Consider the following 17277-nt stretch of genomic DNA (forward strand, 5'->3'; position numbering starts at 1 on the left):
GGACCTTTCTCTCTCTCTCTTTGTCTCTGTGAAGCTCCGGGACACCCAGAGGGCACCCAACCCAAGTCCGACGAGCTCGTGACTTTCGAGCAAGAATCCAGCCACCTCCGGCCATTTCACGATGTGACACAATTACCAAACGCTGTTTCTCATCTCTATCTTCATCTTAGTTGTTAGATCGTAGGTTAAATTGACAAGTCAACGCCAACCAGAGCTCAGGAAGCTCCGGCCTTCGTTCTTAACAAAACCGGGTCAGCCAACCTAAATTCAGCAACCCAAGTCCATTGGCCCAATCCTTTAGGCAGAGCTTTCAGGCCCAAAACCCTTTAGCCCAAAAACCTAAGGGCTTCGGCCCACTGAAAAACCCCAACCCTTAACCTCATTTAACCCAAACCACAAACCCTTTGGAATTGGGCCTTTGGGCCTTGCCAGCTCGGGCCTTCGGCCCGTTGAGCTTTAAACCCAAAACCCTTTAACCCTGGACTAGGCTTTCAAGCCCAAGCCCAGTTGTACCAACCCATTGGACCCAAACCCCAAGACCCTTGGGTTGGGCTACCAACCCACTGACCCAAGCCCAAGAACCAAACCCAAGCCCAGACCCAGATCCTAAGAACCCAGACCGCACATGGGCCTGCGTGTGAACACAAGTGAAGGGCTGCCAGTGCCGGCGCGTGGAGCACACGCACCACTATCCATAGCGGCGCCGGAGACTTTTCTGGCCAACTTTCTGGCGACTTTTCCCGGTGTGCTGCAGCGCGTGTGGGTACCAAAGATCTCCCTTTACGTTTTTCGACGTCCTGAATCCGTTTTTGACGTCTGTTTTTTGAAATTCAATCATTATGATAGAGTTTTATTAATTGGACCCTTTATGTGCTTAGGTGTGTTTATTAGGGGCGATTTTGTTCTTCCCATTTCGCACGGCTCTTCGACGACGAAGTATCTGTGAGTTGACCGCTTCTAAAATGCATGTTTTAATAGTAGAAATGCACACATGAAAAGCATGATTTAATGGTTACGTTTTATGAGTAAACTAGATTTACACTTTATGATTATCATGTTTTACCAAGAATATTTTGGAATACCATACTTTATCAAATTTATGTCCTTTGTAGTATATAGGATGGATGACTATATACTATTTATGAACATGTTTTTACACTTCTTTGTAGCATATATGGGCCTTCGGCCGAAAGATATTTATATTAGCCTACGGGTCGGGTGATGTATGGGCCTATGGGTCGTATGATACTTATATTGGCCTACGGGTCGGAATATATTTATATTGGCCTACGGGTCAGGTGATGTAAGGGCCTAGGAGTCGTATGATACTTATATTAGCCTACGGGTCGAGTAATGTAGGGGCCTACGGGACGATTATGATACCACTAGTTAGCACATTATATACAATATATGTTTTATGAAAGGTTTTATGGCATGCTAGGGTTTTCAGAAAAACCTATTACATATTATACTATTGATTTTCCATAAAACTTTGGGGGTTAGTACGTTGAATAACTGTTTCAGTATTATGTATATATCAACTTGGTCGATTCATGTTTGTTTTGCGCCCCCTCAGGACTTAGATTCAAGACGTACAAAAACGGCGTCAAGGCATTTCCACATCAGCGTCTTTAAGTCCTCTCGGTGTAGGACCCATTCCTTTGCTCATTCAATTTTATATTATTTCTTTTTAGTGTTCTAGTTAGTTGTATGTTCTGAACAAGTTCCTAAGTTGCATACTCATTATATTTAAATTTATAAGTCTTATTTATATTCATTGGTTCTCATGCATATTAGTATGGCTTCGTCACCTTCGGGTGTCGGCTAGCACGTGCCTACCCTGGTGTTCAGGGAATATCAAGGCCAGGCGTGTCATCACATATCTACATCACAGCAACCAGCCGACATCTTCACAAAGTCATTAAGCTCTACGCAATTCACTACTTTACTTGGCAAATTAGGAATCATTGACATACATTCCAACTTGAGGGGGAGTGTTAAGGAAAGTAAAATCAGTTGATTCTCTATTATGGTAATTTCCTTGTATCATGGAAAGTCAACTAATATTGATTCACCTTCCATTCTGTACAAATACGTAAACTACGAAACAATTTGTATAGGCTTTAATTTAGGATTGTGCGTAGTCTTTGTATTGCATAAAACTCCCATGTAACAATCCAATTAATCATATTCAGCTAAAATCAAAATTTTCAACAAACTTGAGATTGGGATTTGATGCTTGAATCTCATTTCTAACAAATTCAAATCTTCCAATCGTTTGCTACTTAGTACTACGGTTTAGTGGTATTCCTCTGCATATGTAAGTGAGAGGTCTTAGGTTCGATTATCACCAAAGGCAAGATAAATCATCCATGAAAATGACATAATAATGATAACTAGAAACGGAATCAACAATTGACATCCACACATCAGAATGAACAATGAAAAAAAGGAATAGACAACGAAGCAAGAGCTTTAGGAGATGAAAACGAAAATAGATATAGTCCATCTCTACATAGGCCCTGAAGAAATATACAATAAAAGGAAGGACGAAAAAAATGGCAACGTTATTATCATATGTAAACCTATCTATAAAAGAAATTTTTACGTAATGAAAGAGCAAGAAAGACACTACGAAGAAAAAATTGGAATTGTACCAGTGGAAGTTATGTCAAGAGTATCACCATTACCCAATTCAACTGAGTTGTGACCGTGATAGTGGTGTGGATGTTAAAAGAGCATTTGCATCCCCGATCATAGGATGTGCGGCGCTAAATAGGAATGATACTATGTAAAAAACCTAAAACAGGTAAACCGGATTGTTAGAAGCCTTAGCTATCCTTCATTCATTCAATCGTATAAGTACATTTGATTACAGAGTCCTATTGGGATACAAAGTTTTCCCATCTATATCTCAAATACAAGATAACATATTTCACTAACATTGGATTTGTTCACTAGACTAACGGAATGGCTTTTGATAAGGACTCTTGTTTATTTTGTCCATTTTTTATTAATTAAGTTAGACTAATAACATTCCAGATAGTCGGTCATGACATTTCTTCTTCCGCACGTTCAGCTCTGCCACTATGAAGTTCCTTCTAGCCCCTTATGCCCTTTTGCATTTTGGTGGTGACTGTCGTCCAAGTTTACACGCCACTGTGATCGTCGCAAACTTCCAAAATAAATATTTTTCTTTATTCAAAACGCTTAATGTATTTTCAATAAAGCTGACTTCTTTTTTTTGTTTTCAAGCTAGACAAAACAAGTCACATGGCAATAAATTTGTGTTGTATAAACGTCGTTCATTTTCGGAGTGATTTTTAAATGTCGGTAAATATCCATTGCCAAATTACCCACAAAAAAAAAAATTTGCCACGGAAAGATGCAGTGGCCACTAGCTGTGAGATTGAGATCGACGAAAGAAACTAATACGTTCCCATTTGAAATAAGTGATCCTTTCTTAGCTGACCCGCCATGTGCTCCTGCATGCAATCGCTGCCACCTCCATTTACCGTAATTTTGTTTAATTGTTTATGTGTTTGGTGTTTTTTATATCCGAATTTGCATGCATTTACGAACCATACCACAACGAGACCCCGCGTGTAGACCAATATACATTAATTGATGTGGTTGATTATTAAGTTTTGTTTATTTCTATTTTTTCAAAAATAGATCAGTCGGTCGTTTCGTCATGGTAATCCATTTTTTCGAAGATCGAGAAGGCTCGCTGAAGTATTTCAATTTCTCTCTAACCATCATCGTATGATTCATTAAAAGTAGAAATTAAACTTAAAACATACCGTATGAAATACGAATCTAAAATTTATCATCAATTACCGGATCATCCCGTAGTGGTTGGTTAAATATTAGTTCAAGACGGTCCAAGACTCCAAGTGCGTACGCGATGGGGTAACATATGTTTCCAATAATTGCCACAGCCATTGCCATGTGTCCGCGGAAGAGACATGGGACAGAGCCAAACAATAGTTGAAGGCAAGTGCATGGACTTTTTTATTTAATGGATGGATCGAGCATGGGCCCATGCATCTTCTCCGGTCCATTTCATTCATCGTCCACACCCTACTTTTGGACACTTTCCATGTTTTTGTGCAGAGATAATCGTAGTTGTTGAACTTCAATTTCCTTTTCGTCGACTTTGAATAATAATGTTGTGGAGTCCACTTGGCCATTTGGAAGGTGGATGGTATTCAAATATGGGGTCCAAAATGTTTGAACAAATTAATGTCTATCTCTCAAATTTTATCTTTGTTACATTTTATTGTGAATTTCACGAACGCAACGAATTAAAAACTTTAAACCTATTTAGTTTGTTAAAATAAAAAATGTAGGGTTCATTGGTAACAATTTTTATTTTTTGTGCTCGCTATAGGAGACGAGTATATAGAAGAAGGAATCAAGAAGACTGGGAAAGAGGGGAAAAAGTAAGAAAACGGATGAAAAAAAAACTAGTCAAAATAGTTTTTGGTTTTCTATTTTGTGGCCTTACATATACATTTCTTCATCTCTTCAGCCAACCTTTTGTTGCTCTTCTTCATCTAATTTTTTTTTTTTTTTTTTCCTCTCTGTCACTAACACAAAAAATAAAAACTAAAAACTAAAACCGAAATGATTATTAAATGAATTCATAAATTGTTTATATATGAGCATCAAACTCAATTTTAACCAAATAATGGAAATCTTGATGACCTTATAAAATTGTGGCGAGCTTGACACGGCGGGATTTATATATATTGCTTTGGTTAGGTTTCTAATTTATGAATAAAAATGGTTCTATGTTTAGATTTTTGCCGTCTTGAAGTTTGCATCTCACGCACGCAACCAGCCGACGACCATTGACTAATAATTTATCAAATATGTTAATGTATAAGTTCCTTTTTCGAAGGTTTCAAATCTTGTTACGAAATGTGGTTCGTTAGTTGATACACATTTTTAGTGGAAGTCAACATATGTTTAATGTAAATGTAATTTAGTCAATATATATACATATATATATATGGAATGATTGATGTTAGACTGGAGAGCCAGAAGTGCTTATTGGGTGCCGCCAGCATTGAACAAGCATATTCCAATGGCATCACACCAAGCCTAGCAAGCTAGGGTCCAATTTCATAGCATGATCCTGTTTTCGTTTTTTTTTCTTCTGCTAATATACGGTTTTAATCGACAGTCGAATTTGAGACGCTTTAACTTTTCGTTATTTTGCAAAGTCAAAAATTACAAAATAACCGATTAATTAAATATGTACGTCTTGAGCAATGCTACAGATTAACTATTTAGACCAAATATCATAAATCATATGATGTGATTATTAACGATTGAATTATTACTTATGTATTGATTAACGTGTTTATTTTTTATTGATGACACATCACATAATTTACAAATTTAATCTAAAAAACTGGCCTCCTTACCATTACTCACTCGACTTAGCTTCTTTTTATTTATGAGAACTTTAACGAAAAACTCCTGATACTATTTATTTTAACGAAAACCATATTTTTACACTAAAAAGTCAATCCTGGTACTATTCACTTTACTCTTTATTTTGTCCATATTTTTAAAACTCAAAGTTTTAAAATTATTTTCATTAGTTTTATTTATTTATTTATTTATTGGTGTTTTGTATTTTTACATACAAAAGGCAATGACAGATAATCCCACCTCCTATGTATACATGTCATTCTGATTCATACGCATACATCAATTTTGCCAACCCATTAAATGTAAAGCTATCCTTGCAGTTGCAGAGTCCAACCCTACCCAAATCCTGACATAGATACACACACACACACACACACATTGATCAGGTTATAAGACCAACCACACACGAAAAAAATATCAAGATCAAGATGGAGAACCACCACCAAAAAGCTACCAATGGTTTCTCCAAACCAACCGGTTACAGTACAGCCGGAAAGGTCATCACTTGCAAAGGTAATGGATTCATTTTGTAAAAGAAATATTCATATTTTCTCGTTCTTTTATGTCCATTTTATAGAACACTAAAACTTACATGTGTTTGTGGTGGTGAAGCTGCTGTTGTATGGGTTCCAGGAGAACCTTTTGTCATGGAACAAGTTCAAGTCGATCCACCTCAAAAATTGGAGGTTCGAATCAAGATCCTCTTCACCTCAATCTGCCACACTGATCTTAGTGCTTGGAAAGGAGATGTATGTATATATAATATATAAATATGTCGCTAAATCGATACACACACACACACACACTAGTATATTTAAGCTAATCTTTCTTGTTATTTTTTATAGAATGAAGCTCAACGAGCCTTTCCTCGAATATTAGGCCATGAAGCTTCCGGGTAGGTCATGTCTAACAAAAATTTACAGTACATATAACGCTGACCTTATAGATAACAATATCAACTAAATATCGATCAAAATATCAATCAAACTATTAGTCTTACCCTTTTTAGAATTAAACCCCTCAAGTTAATCTATTTCTATTTGTTGGGAAATGAACAGAATTGTTGAGAGTGTGGGTGAAGGTGTGATGGACATAAAAGAAGGGGACCATGTGGTACCAATTTTCAACGGAGAGTGTGGCGAGTGCAAGTGTTGCAAGTCTGAGAAAACCAATATTTGCAGTAATTCTGGAGTGAACGGATTTAAGAAGGTGATGACTAACGATGGAAAAAGTAGGTTTTCGACCAAAGATGGAAAGGCAATCTACCATTTTCTCAACACTTCAACTTTCAGTGAGTATACAGTGCTTGAATCTGCTTGTGTTGTCAAGATCGACCGTGAGGCTCCTATGAAGAAGATGACCCTGCTAAGTTGTGGTGTTTCAACTGGTAAGTCATGCATCAAATGTGTTGAATCAGTCAGTGCATGCTTTTGACCAAAAAAAAAAAATCAGTGTACGTGTTTATTCTTTTTGGTTATAATTTATAATAATCTGGGGGTCTATTTTAAGATCAACTTGTCCCTTGCCATCAACCACACGTTACATTCTACTTTGAGATTTTTGTTTAGAAAAAAAGCTAAAGAGACCAAATAAATTAAATTTTGTAAACCAAATTATATACGGTTATTAATTATTAGATTATTATTTAAGTATTGATTAACTTACTTATTTTCTATTGATGACACATCATTTAATTTGCAAATTTAATTTATAAATTTGATATTCCTAACATTATTCTTTTCTTTTTTTTTTTCATGTGTGATCTCAAATTCAGGTCTTTGGTCAATCATACGTATATGACTTTTTTTTTTGTCATGGCACCACAAATAGCAATTTCTTATTAGCGTCATGTGAAGATAAATTTGTGTATAGTTAGGTTAGTTTTGTTGGTTTTTTGCACCCAATTTTGATGTGGCGGCTATAATTGGATTCATCCTCTTTTTTAGGGATTAAGTAATGTTAGGGAAACTCAATTTGGAGACTCAATTTTGGAAACTAAAGAACATAGAAGTTGATTATTGGTTTATTAGTTAAGCGTTGATGGATGTGTTCATTTATATTGGTGATAGATCATTTAGTTTGTAATTTGAGTTTCCAAATTTAATCTCTCTAGCATTACTCTTCGGGATTTCATATATCTTATTAAAATGAGATGCTATAATAATAGTGTACTTTGTGACATATGAGTAATTCTCAAACATCAAGAGAGCCATTAAAATAATTTTGAACGAAGGATGGTGTTATTGTAAAAAACAATATAAAAAAATCTATCAACTTGAAACATTAATGTTTTGTTAATTTTATTTACAAACGAATATTGAAGTACTTATTTGAAAATAATGTCCCTTTTAATCTTATTATTTTTATGGGGACTAGTAGGGATCTCATTATGAGTAACCATCACCTTAAAATCAAGAATTTACCATCTATTTTTTTCTTTAAAATATCTTTACAATGAATGGTCATAATCCTCCTTATCAAACGAGACCTTATAATGTTAATAATAGCTCACGCTTTATTTAGGTATTTAATCTTTTATTAAATATTATATTTCCATGAAATATGATATAGGAGTCGGTGCTGCATGGAATACTGCTAATGTGCAACCTGCCTCAACTGTCGCCATTTTCGGTTTAGGATCCGTGGGACTTGCTGTGAGTTTCTTGACCTTTTTGTTGAGTTGCCGAGAGTTTGCTTAATGATGATTTTTTAGGTGTAGTAAATACACTTTTTTCACTTTAAAAAGAAGGAAATGTGAAGTCAAGTTCTCAGATTAGTTGTATGTTCACCAGTTATTTTTCAACATACACGATTCACCAGGTATTGACTTGTACAAAATATATCGATGCTTAACCCAATATTTACTACTAAATCAACACGAATGTGAACTTAAACTATATTTGAATTATTTTGCTTTATAATATTTAATTTAATTGTTCCTTAATTTCATGCTCAACTGGGGTTTCTTAATCCCCAAATTACTCAACTAAATGTGGCTTGCAATCTGGATCAGGTCGCTGAAGGAGCAAGAGTCAGAGGAGCATCTAAAATTATTGGTGTTGACATTAACCCCGATAAATTCATCAAAGGTTCTAGTTTATATTTAATCTAACGTCTAATTGTAATTAGTTTTTAATTAGCACTTATCTTTGGTTTCTAACTGAATGTTTAATCGTTATCTCGTGGGAGTCACGTACTTTATATACATTAATTTTTCGCGTGAACTTTATAGGTCAAGAAATGGGAGTCACAAATTTCATAAACCCAACCGAACCTGGAAAGCCAGTGCATGAGGTCAGTACTTTTACATTAATGTATACACCTAAGTTCCCAACTAGAAAATTGGGGGAAACTAGAAAATTGGCGACGTTGTCATAATTGTTGATGTCATGATGCAATGCTATTACGTTATTCTATTAATGAACACGGAACGCAATATAATTATATGAGGCATGCAATCATATTAAAGAATGCTAGCGCCACACGCTTATTCAATGTCAATAATCGCAAGATAAATATCTACTAGCATATTCCACGACATACTTACTATCTTACAAGATCATGATTTGTGTAACGATAGAAAATTTCATTTTATTGACATGGTTGCAGAGGATAAGAGAAATTACGGATGGAGGGGTGGACTATAGCTTTGAGTGTGTAGGCAACTTGGATGTTCTTCGGGAGGCCTTTCTGTCCACACATGAGGTACTTAATAACTACTCTATATTCTATATGTTTTTCAATTTCTTTTAAACAGTAGTATGATATAATGTTCTCTTACTTATTGCAGGGTTGGGGGTTTACTGTGATACTGGGAATTCATGCAGCCCCAACAACGCTCCCTTTCCATCCAATGGAGTTGTTTAATGGTCGAGGAATTATTGGGTCTGTGTTTGGAGGCTTCAAAGGGAAGTCCCAACTCCCTCATTTCGCTATACAGTGCATGCGTGGGGTTAGTCGAATTCCACTAATCTCAACCTCTTTTAGTTCAATGTCCAACAACATCAAATGTTTATGTCGACTATGAAATAAAACCATGTTCAATAAGATATTCTTGTCCGAATGTGTGGTTCAAATTTACAGTCTGACGTCATAAACATATGTATCACGAGATAACGTTATCCGTAGTAATTAATTTCCATATCTAAACAAGTTTTGTTGATTTTGTGCTTTTCAGGTTGTAGGTTTGGACAAGTTCATAACGCATGAGCTTCCATTTGAGAAGATAAACGATGCCTTTCAGTTGCTCATTGAAGGCAAGTCATTGAGATGCGTTTTGCAACTCTGAGTTAGCCATTGATGCTCTGCAAGCAGACGTTAATACGATTTTCTTACCTTTTTCTTTACCTTCTCGTTGTGATGTATTTGACGAGTTATTCTAATTGTGTGGTTGTATTATTATGTTGGCTTTGCACATCTCTCTTTACTTCTGGCCATCAAATCGAATAAATCAAACAACAATAACCAATTATAGAACTAAAAAGGGTATTATGCAGAGAAAAAGAATATGTAATTATCACTTTCCTTATCCTTCATTAAAAAATATATATATTATAAAAATTGAAGAGGATAAAATAGCTCATGGACCCTGTATTATTGCACAAATTTTTAAATATTCTCACTAGTATCATTAGTTGGTTGGCAGGTGGACTAAATTACTTTAGGTCTTAAAATAAACCCTTACTTTTTCTTCCTAATCTGTCTAATCTTTTTTCAAAGGCAACACAATAGCCTCGACGTACCATGGGGTGTGGAGTAACTACCAAGTTTTCAAATAAAATCCCTATACAGCACTTACTGTTTCCTTATCATTAAGTTTATTTTCCAAAGACGACGACAATAGCCTCTGCCTACAATTTGGCGTTCAGAAAAATGATTTCTGTACATCTTTTTTCTTTTGCTCCACCTTACTAATTTGGACCTTTTAATTCTCCTTTAGTTATTTGATTCAAAGATCGAAAATAAACCTGTGTATGAATTCATGAGAGATAATAAAGTGTGCAAAAATAACTCCTCAGGAGGCAATAGAATCTTTCTTTCCCTTTGCCTCTCCACAATTACATTTCAGTCCCCTCGTTGCATCCAAAGAACAGTAATACAATTCACAAATTTTATCTGAACCCATCTAACCTCCTTCTATACCCAACTTATTATATTCACTCATATTGTTTTTTTTATTAAAGAATTAATCTCTCTTTAAACCCAAATTTATTACCTAAATTATCATCTCAAACCCAATTCAAAATGTAAAAATATATTTACACTCATTCCCTTTATAAAATAACATCTCTAATTGAATGTTTTTTTTTCTTTCAAAGAGGCGTCCTTTGCCCCTCTATAATTGCATATGCCGTATAGGACTAGCATTTTCATGGCTACTTTTTTTCTTTCTGCTACCACAACCCATCCATGGACTTGGGATCCAAGAGATCATTCCATAGACCTGAATTTGCCAAGAGAATGTTATGCAAGCTCCAATTTAGTCCTTTTTAAATTGAGCATTTTCATGTACTTTTTAAGAAACTTTAAAGTGACATAGGGATGGGTGTTTTGCTGCTACGTTAATAAACACATAAACAAATTGGAGCTATTTCGAATAAAAAAGGTGCAAGACATGCCACCTGCTAGTTCGTGGTTAAGGTTGAGCAATATTTATTTGCACCAAGAATCAAGTTTTATGTCTTTACAATACTAATCAAAAGTCATTGCACTGGTGTTTTGGGGCGCATACAGACGGCAGAGAAAAACAAATACAATATAATATAAAAAGTACGAAATTTAATCCAAAGAAGCAAACAAACAAAATATCCATAAATTGAGTCATACCTTAGTTGGAGAATTGAAAACTTCAAAATCACCATCCATCAATAAAAAAAACTTATTTTTCTCTATCAGAGTTATTAGGATTTTAGTCGGAATGAAAGTAAGATAAACAAAGGGTAATGCTAGGGTTTAATTATAGTTTGAGGGTGTTTTGATAAATTTGATTTTCATTACTAATTTCATTTTGTACTTAATAGTAATTATGCAATAGGATAAAATAGACAACTAATATTTAAAATTAAGTTAGGTGTAGAAAGATGTTAGATGCATTTAAACAAAAATTCCCTAAATACTGTGTTTTCAGACCGAAAAGGAAGCATTGCTGATATTGCCTCAAGACAGAACAAAATATGGGGTAGAATCCTCATTCCTCCAACACATCCAGTAAAATGCGGCAGTCCGGGCGTGCCTCGTGTGTGCTCGCAAGCGTAAGCATTCGTGTATGTACGCAACACAGAGAGGGAGTAATCCATGAAATATGAACAGATTCAATCCAGGCATCCATTAACAAAAGGACCACATTTCATTGAACTTACAAAGGGCTGTTAAAAGGGGGGGTCTTCATGTGTCGTCAAGAACTACTTTGCAACGCTTAGTCCAAGGACCGGACCAAACCAAAAGGAATAATACATCGAATCGTCATTTAAGCCTCAAGGTTTTTTTTTGTCCAACTCTATAGTCCAGGACATCATAATAAACCTCTAAAGAGAACAAAAGATCAAAGGCCAAGAAAGCCGAGGACAAGTATGCGACAAAACGCAACGATCAGAGAGGCACGGAGAACATCTTTACATAGTTGTATGTGTATTTAAATATATTTCAGCTGGATACTTAAATCAGTCTGGGATGCCGAAGATTACTCAATGTATGGGAAGGCGAGGAGCGCGTGGACGAACAGGTGTCTTTGAAGGACTTACCCTGCTTGTACAAGACGCCATATATTAATATACCAAAATGAAGCTTATCTCGAAATTATATAACTCAAAGGGGTAGGAAAAACAAAGAAAACTCCAGTCGGAATATAGATCAAAAAGCATGCAATGGCTGGACGAGTGGAATGAGGGAAAGCGGCTTAACCTGATTGGCAATGATCCCAAAACCACACCACTACAGTTGAGAGCAGCAATTGCACTTTCAGCCTGCAGGAATGGAAGTACATTACAATTAGACTTTTATGAATTGCAGCATTGAATCTGGAGTTCTATTTTTTATGTGTATGACTAGGTAGGTGGACATCAAGTTTACGGAACTCAATTTGCAATCCAACTTCATCACTGACGTATCTTTGCAGGCTTTCTGGAGAACATGCATGCTATGGGTTACACACATGATTCAAGCCACTTAACAAATCTTTTGATTTACTTCTACTCATCTGTTGCCATAGAAATCAGGAAGTGTGCCTAAGAAATGCATGTTTCCAACGTCCTTACATGCTCTCGTGCCCCTAAATTTCACAACCACTAAAATATTCCCAGCATGCATACATCAACACTCAAGCAATACAAATCCTACCTTACCCATACCTTCTGTCCCGAAAAACCTAACATAAACTTTAGCATCACCCGACAGAGATTTTCCCAGAGGAGAAACACAGAAACTTGGGTTTTGTTGAGTTGTTTCTGACAGTGGAGCTGAAAGGCATCAACTGCTTCAACATCACAGTTGGACATTAACGCCAACAAAAATAAACCGTTTGGAAACACCACCACTCTCCAAATATACTCTCTTAAGCAGCAACCAAGCTTCTCAGTACATTCCACAATGCACAAAAAATTTAATCTCTAAGAATATGAAACATAACTAAATTGACAAGACCTAAAAAGTCTTCCCTCCAATAAGCTGGATATCACAAGATAGGTACTGCAGAAATAAGCTTACTACATAATAAACACATGGGCTGGAGAGGGCATGCAAGAACAACGTTGTATGACTACGGCAAAACGTTGTTTGACAATGGCAAAAAAGGATGGTAAAAGCAACAATAGGAAAATAAGATACACTTGTCAAAACCAAAAACAGGACCTAAGAATCAGGGGGAAGGAGAAGGAGCCACGCTTAATAAGTGACCACCTCACAAACAAAGGTACGAGCACAGGAGAAGATCTATGAGACATGGTCAGCAACCACTGCTCAGACAATGGTACTGTTTAAAATTTCTGGCAGTTTACCACATGACGTCTCTGATTTCAAATCTGACCCATTCCAAGAAAATCAAGATCCTGTATATTCTCAGCCCCAAAAAGCAAAAAAATCTAATAAATTCATTTCCACTTTTAACATAATTCATCTCCTTTTATACCCAGACATACAGATAATGCCAAGGAAACTTACGAGTTTTAAGTTCTTCGGATACAATTTTTCATTTCTTCATTCAACATACCTTGAAACTAGTGGGTTATCTATTTCAAACCAATCCTAGACACCCAACGAGTTTTTAAGTTCTTCGGATGCATAAACTATTGTTTACAATCACCAACTAACCTTCCATGAACCATATACTTGGCCTTTACTAAACTAAAGACCTCAAAATATCCTATCAAATGATTTCATGACAGAAAGGATAGAGACGAATGAACTTCAACGCACAACACAGATTTTCAAAGAATATTCTCCCTCTATCAGAGTACTACAGCCCCATTCCTTCTAATCATTTATCTTATCCCTTTAAGTAGCAAATGATTTCTTAAATAGCAAATGCTTTGCATCATTTAGAAACATTAGTCACACTTGTAAAGTGAAAATCAGAGATGCATTCAAGGGTTGAATACTAATCTGGAAAAATAAGAGAGTTCCATGTATTACTACATAATCCACGTTTATACCGAGCTTGTCGTCATGGCTTAAAAATAAACCAAATAACGATAAGGAAAATAATAAAACAGCATGCAAAGTGTAGAGGAATAAGCAATTACCATCACAAACTCAACAAAGGCAATGCGAGTAGAGTGGTGATAGTCCCCTAGTAACCTCAAACGATAAACCTGCATCAGATTCATAAGAGATGTCCTCATGAATAGTCCAATACATTAGAGTGTAAACGACATAATAGCATTGTTGCCCAAAAATGAAATGTAAAATACAAACTTCCAATGAAATCACAAACCTCTCCACAGACAGATTCAAAAAAGAGTTTGACATCAGCTTGAGTAACCTGCACAAATACAGCCATGTAAAATTTTAGAATTCACAACCTGGGCCACATCAATGACAAAAAATTCCAAGAAACTTACCTTTTTGTCAATATTTGTACAATAGATAGTTCTTGCACACATCTCACGTTCGTCTTCAGTCTGAAACCAAAATACAAATGGATAAACAAGTTACCATGCAAGAACATATTGATTCCAAAAGGCCAAAACTTTCTCTGGTACAGAATTTTGCAACTGCCACAAAAGAGTAGACTCACCCGGGGCAAGAATGTGGGGTTAACAGGCGCAATAGCTGTCTTAGAGGGCAACACCCTAACGGGGTAGAATCCAAGCATTGTCCCAGCCAGACTCAAAGCAGCTCGTGCACCATCTGCATAATGAAAAACCACAACCAATCAGTATCATAAATCATAAAAACATCTATTCAAGCTTATGCAGCCACATGATCTCCGCATACACCATCTAAATTACCTTCGTCAGTGAACTCAATAAAGGCAAAACGGAGAACAGAATTAGGATCACCACAAATTCGGCAGTCAACAACCTTCAGCAACAGAAAAGTGAAATTATTCAAAACCAGAATTTACAATCAACCAATTACAGAGCTCTTCGAACGAAGATCATTACCTGCCCACAAGTAACAAAGAGAGCTGCAAGCTGTTCCTCAGTGACCTATGTCCCAAAAAGACCAGAACTTTAGTCTCACATGCACCAAAATTGAAAATGCTAATCACAAACCAAAGGAAATAAATGTGGTCATTTGTACCTGTTGATCAATGTCAGACACGTACACAGTCCTTCGGATTCTATCTTCCCGTTGCGCTAGACTAGTTCTGCTGTTGATTCTCCGTTTCCCTTGATTGTTTCTCTGATAAAAAAACAAACAGGAAAGCAAAATAGAAACACCCATTAAATTTAGTTCCCTAATTCTTCTCCAAAAACTTAACCAACACAAAATACCAAACAATACACAATTTTCCCATTCATTTTCTCAGCAGCCAAACAAATAATAAAAAAAGGAAAGAACCCAGAAAAGCTGAAGTCTTATACATACCCGTCGACCAGGAAAGCCATTAGCTTGTCCAATTCTGTTCCTGTTCTGCATCATCAGTGCCATGTTAACAAACCCAGCATTGAGTCCATGGCCGTTAGCCAGTGAAGGCGGCACGAACTCCTCCGCCATGGGGTTGAGCTTCGAGAAGAGCTCCCTCAGCTCCCTCATATCCCGGTCCACGTCGTGACGATGATCCCCATTACTCATCTGAAAATCTCCGCCGTTAGATCTCTGCTGCTGATGATGATGATTCGCCACGTGATCAAAGCAACCCAACTGAGCCGCCACCACCTGGCCGTTGCCGTTGATGTTGCCGTTTCCACTAGGGGGCGGCGTGACCATCACGTACATGCTCTGATCGATGCGGTGCCGTAAAGGGGCAGCGGAGGCGCTGTTAAGCTTGGACTGATCCTGATCGTTGGATGCGGCAACAACACCGCCGTCCTGCGTCGTAGCAGTCTCCGGGTTCCGATTCGCCGAGTTCGACCCCACGCTCTTCCCAAGCTCCACCCCTGCATTCTCAACCACGGCCATAGCTCTCTCTCTCCTTTCCTGTCTCTCTCTCTCTCTTCTCCCTTTTTCTGAAATGGGTATTTTAAATAAGTAATTAAAAATTAATTCTTTGATGGGTCGATCAACAGCCAGACAGAGCCTAAGAACAATCGCGCCTCGAGATCACTACTACGGAGAAAACGAAATGAAAACAGTTTTTAAAAACAACCCAAATATTATAAAAACGACTCAGAAATTCGGGCAGTGATTTTTGGGGGGTTTTTGTTTTTATCTCTCTGCGAGCTGTTTTTTTTTTATCAGTGAAGAAGGAGAGTGACGAACCGAAAAAGGAGGTTCCTTTTCGGATTGGATTGGATCAAACCTCTCTCTCTCTCTCTCTCTCTCTCTCTCTCTCTGAGTTGTGAAGATCGTCTTCAATTCCAATACGACATCGTCTTAGGAGGCTCTTCAACTCAGATTCTGCTGTTCCTCCTCTCTCTCTCTCTCTCTCTCTCTCTTCCCCCCCATTGTCAAATGTACTGCCTCTTTGTTTGATCGTCTGTCATGCATACATGCATGCATACGCATCCGCATGATGGTGATGGTGATGATGATGATCATGGGATGTAGCGCAGTGGTATATGGACACGTGGCGGGGTGGGACTGGAGGTTTAGGAGGAAGGGCAGGCGATTGATTGTGTGGGATCATTTTATTGAAGGCCTTCATTTTTGACCTTTCCGTACTATTTGGATTTTTACAGTAGCGGGAACAGCAGGGGCTTTTGTGTTATTTTGCATTATCAAATTCAAGGGAGTAATTTGATCGATTTTTTTTTTTTTTCCAACAAAATTATCACGTGAGGCATATGTTAGGTAAATTGGACTTTTTTTGACAAATTGATTTGGGATTGTGGTACTTTAAAAAAAAAACAGTATATTAAAAAATCTGAAACATTAAATGTGTTTGGTAAAATAAATAAAAAAAATGTTTTTTTTAACTGTTGTCAATGAAATTAAAAAAGCATATAAAAGTAAAAGTAGGATCTATCAAACATTTAACAACTTTATTTTATAATTGTTTATTTTCACAACACATTGAAAGCAGTTTTTTTTTTTATTATTTTAAACACAGCAATACAAAACTAGCCCTACATGTGGGTCTCTCAATTATATAGAGTGGTACTGTACACACCCAAAGTCTTATTTTCTCACACCACAAAATGTTTACAAAAATCAAACAATCTCTTCTCACCCATTTATATTCCTAGATATCCCTAACAGTTTTAAGGTTTAAATAAAATAAATATAAAAAAT

General features: G+C 36.6%; 2 protein-coding genes across 3 annotated transcripts; one reads left to right on the forward strand and one right to left on the reverse strand.

Annotated features, from left to right (window-relative positions):
* Nucleotides 1–5701: 5701 nt before the first annotated feature.
* Nucleotides 5702–9859, forward strand: LOC103950703 (alcohol dehydrogenase-like 4). Of its 2 annotated transcripts, none has more exons than XM_048589143.1 (10): nucleotides 5702–5958; nucleotides 6058–6131; nucleotides 6291–6340; nucleotides 6504–6832; nucleotides 8017–8099; nucleotides 8459–8534; nucleotides 8678–8739; nucleotides 9055–9150; nucleotides 9236–9397; nucleotides 9623–9859. In XM_048589143.1, the coding sequence occupies exons 1-10, from the start codon at nucleotides 5874–5876 to the stop codon at nucleotides 9731–9733; spliced, it is 1128 nt and encodes a 375-aa protein (XP_048445100.1). In that variant the 5' UTR covers nucleotides 5702–5873; the 3' UTR covers nucleotides 9734–9859. The 2 variants fall into 2 exon arrangements, with proteins under 2 accessions (XP_048445100.1, XP_009360201.1); XM_009361926.3 differs by having other exon boundaries at nucleotides 5706–5958; nucleotides 6058–6194.
* Nucleotides 9860–11772: 1913 nt separating this feature from the next.
* Nucleotides 11773–16314, reverse strand: LOC103950704 (polyadenylate-binding protein-interacting protein 11). Its single transcript, XM_048589475.1, has 10 exons — nucleotides 15472–16314; nucleotides 15184–15285; nucleotides 15045–15089; nucleotides 14889–14961; nucleotides 14675–14787; nucleotides 14499–14558; nucleotides 14372–14419; nucleotides 14181–14249; nucleotides 12346–12407; nucleotides 11773–12186 (listed from the first exon to the last, which is right to left on the reverse strand). The coding sequence occupies exons 1-10, from the start codon at nucleotides 16003–16005 to the stop codon at nucleotides 12129–12131; spliced, it is 1164 nt and encodes a 387-aa protein (XP_048445432.1). The 5' UTR covers nucleotides 16006–16314; the 3' UTR covers nucleotides 11773–12128.
* Nucleotides 16315–17277: the final 963 nt, after the last annotated feature.

The sequence above is a fragment of a genome, unplaced genomic scaffold, assembly GCF_019419815.1.
Source record: "Pyrus x bretschneideri cultivar Hongxiangsu unplaced genomic scaffold, Pyrus_bretschneideri_v1 Contig3, whole genome shotgun sequence".
Classification (NCBI taxonomy): Eukaryota; Viridiplantae; Streptophyta; class Magnoliopsida; order Rosales; family Rosaceae; genus Pyrus; species Pyrus x bretschneideri.

What these genes read in the sequence shown, in the direction of transcription:
- LOC103950703 (XM_009361926.3), top strand. Translation starts at nt 5,874, where the DNA reads ATGGAGAACCACCACCAAAAAGCTACCAATGGTTTCTCCAAACCAACC. An exon ending in TTAGGCCATGAAGCTTCCGG is followed by an intron (nt 6,341 to 6,503) that starts GTAGGTCATGTC and finishes GGAAATGAACAG; the next exon opens with AATTGTTGAGAGTGTGGGTG. An exon ending in CCCCGATAAATTCATCAAAG is followed by an intron (nt 8,535 to 8,677) that starts GTTCTAGTTTAT and finishes TGAACTTTATAG; the next exon opens with GTCAAGAAATGGGAGTCACA.
- LOC103950704 (XM_048589475.1), bottom strand. Translation starts at nt 16,005, where the DNA reads ATGGCCGTGGTTGAGAATGCAGGGGTGGAGCTTGGGAAGAGCGTGGGG. An exon ending in TATTGAGTTCACTGACGAAG is followed by an intron (nt 14,788 to 14,888) that starts GTAATTTAGATG and finishes TTCATTATGCAG; the next exon opens with ATGGTGCACGAGCTGCTTTG. An exon ending in TTGAATCTGTCTGTGGAGAG is followed by an intron (nt 14,250 to 14,371) that starts GTTTGTGATTTC and finishes AATCTGATGCAG; the next exon opens with GTTTATCGTTTGAGGTTACT.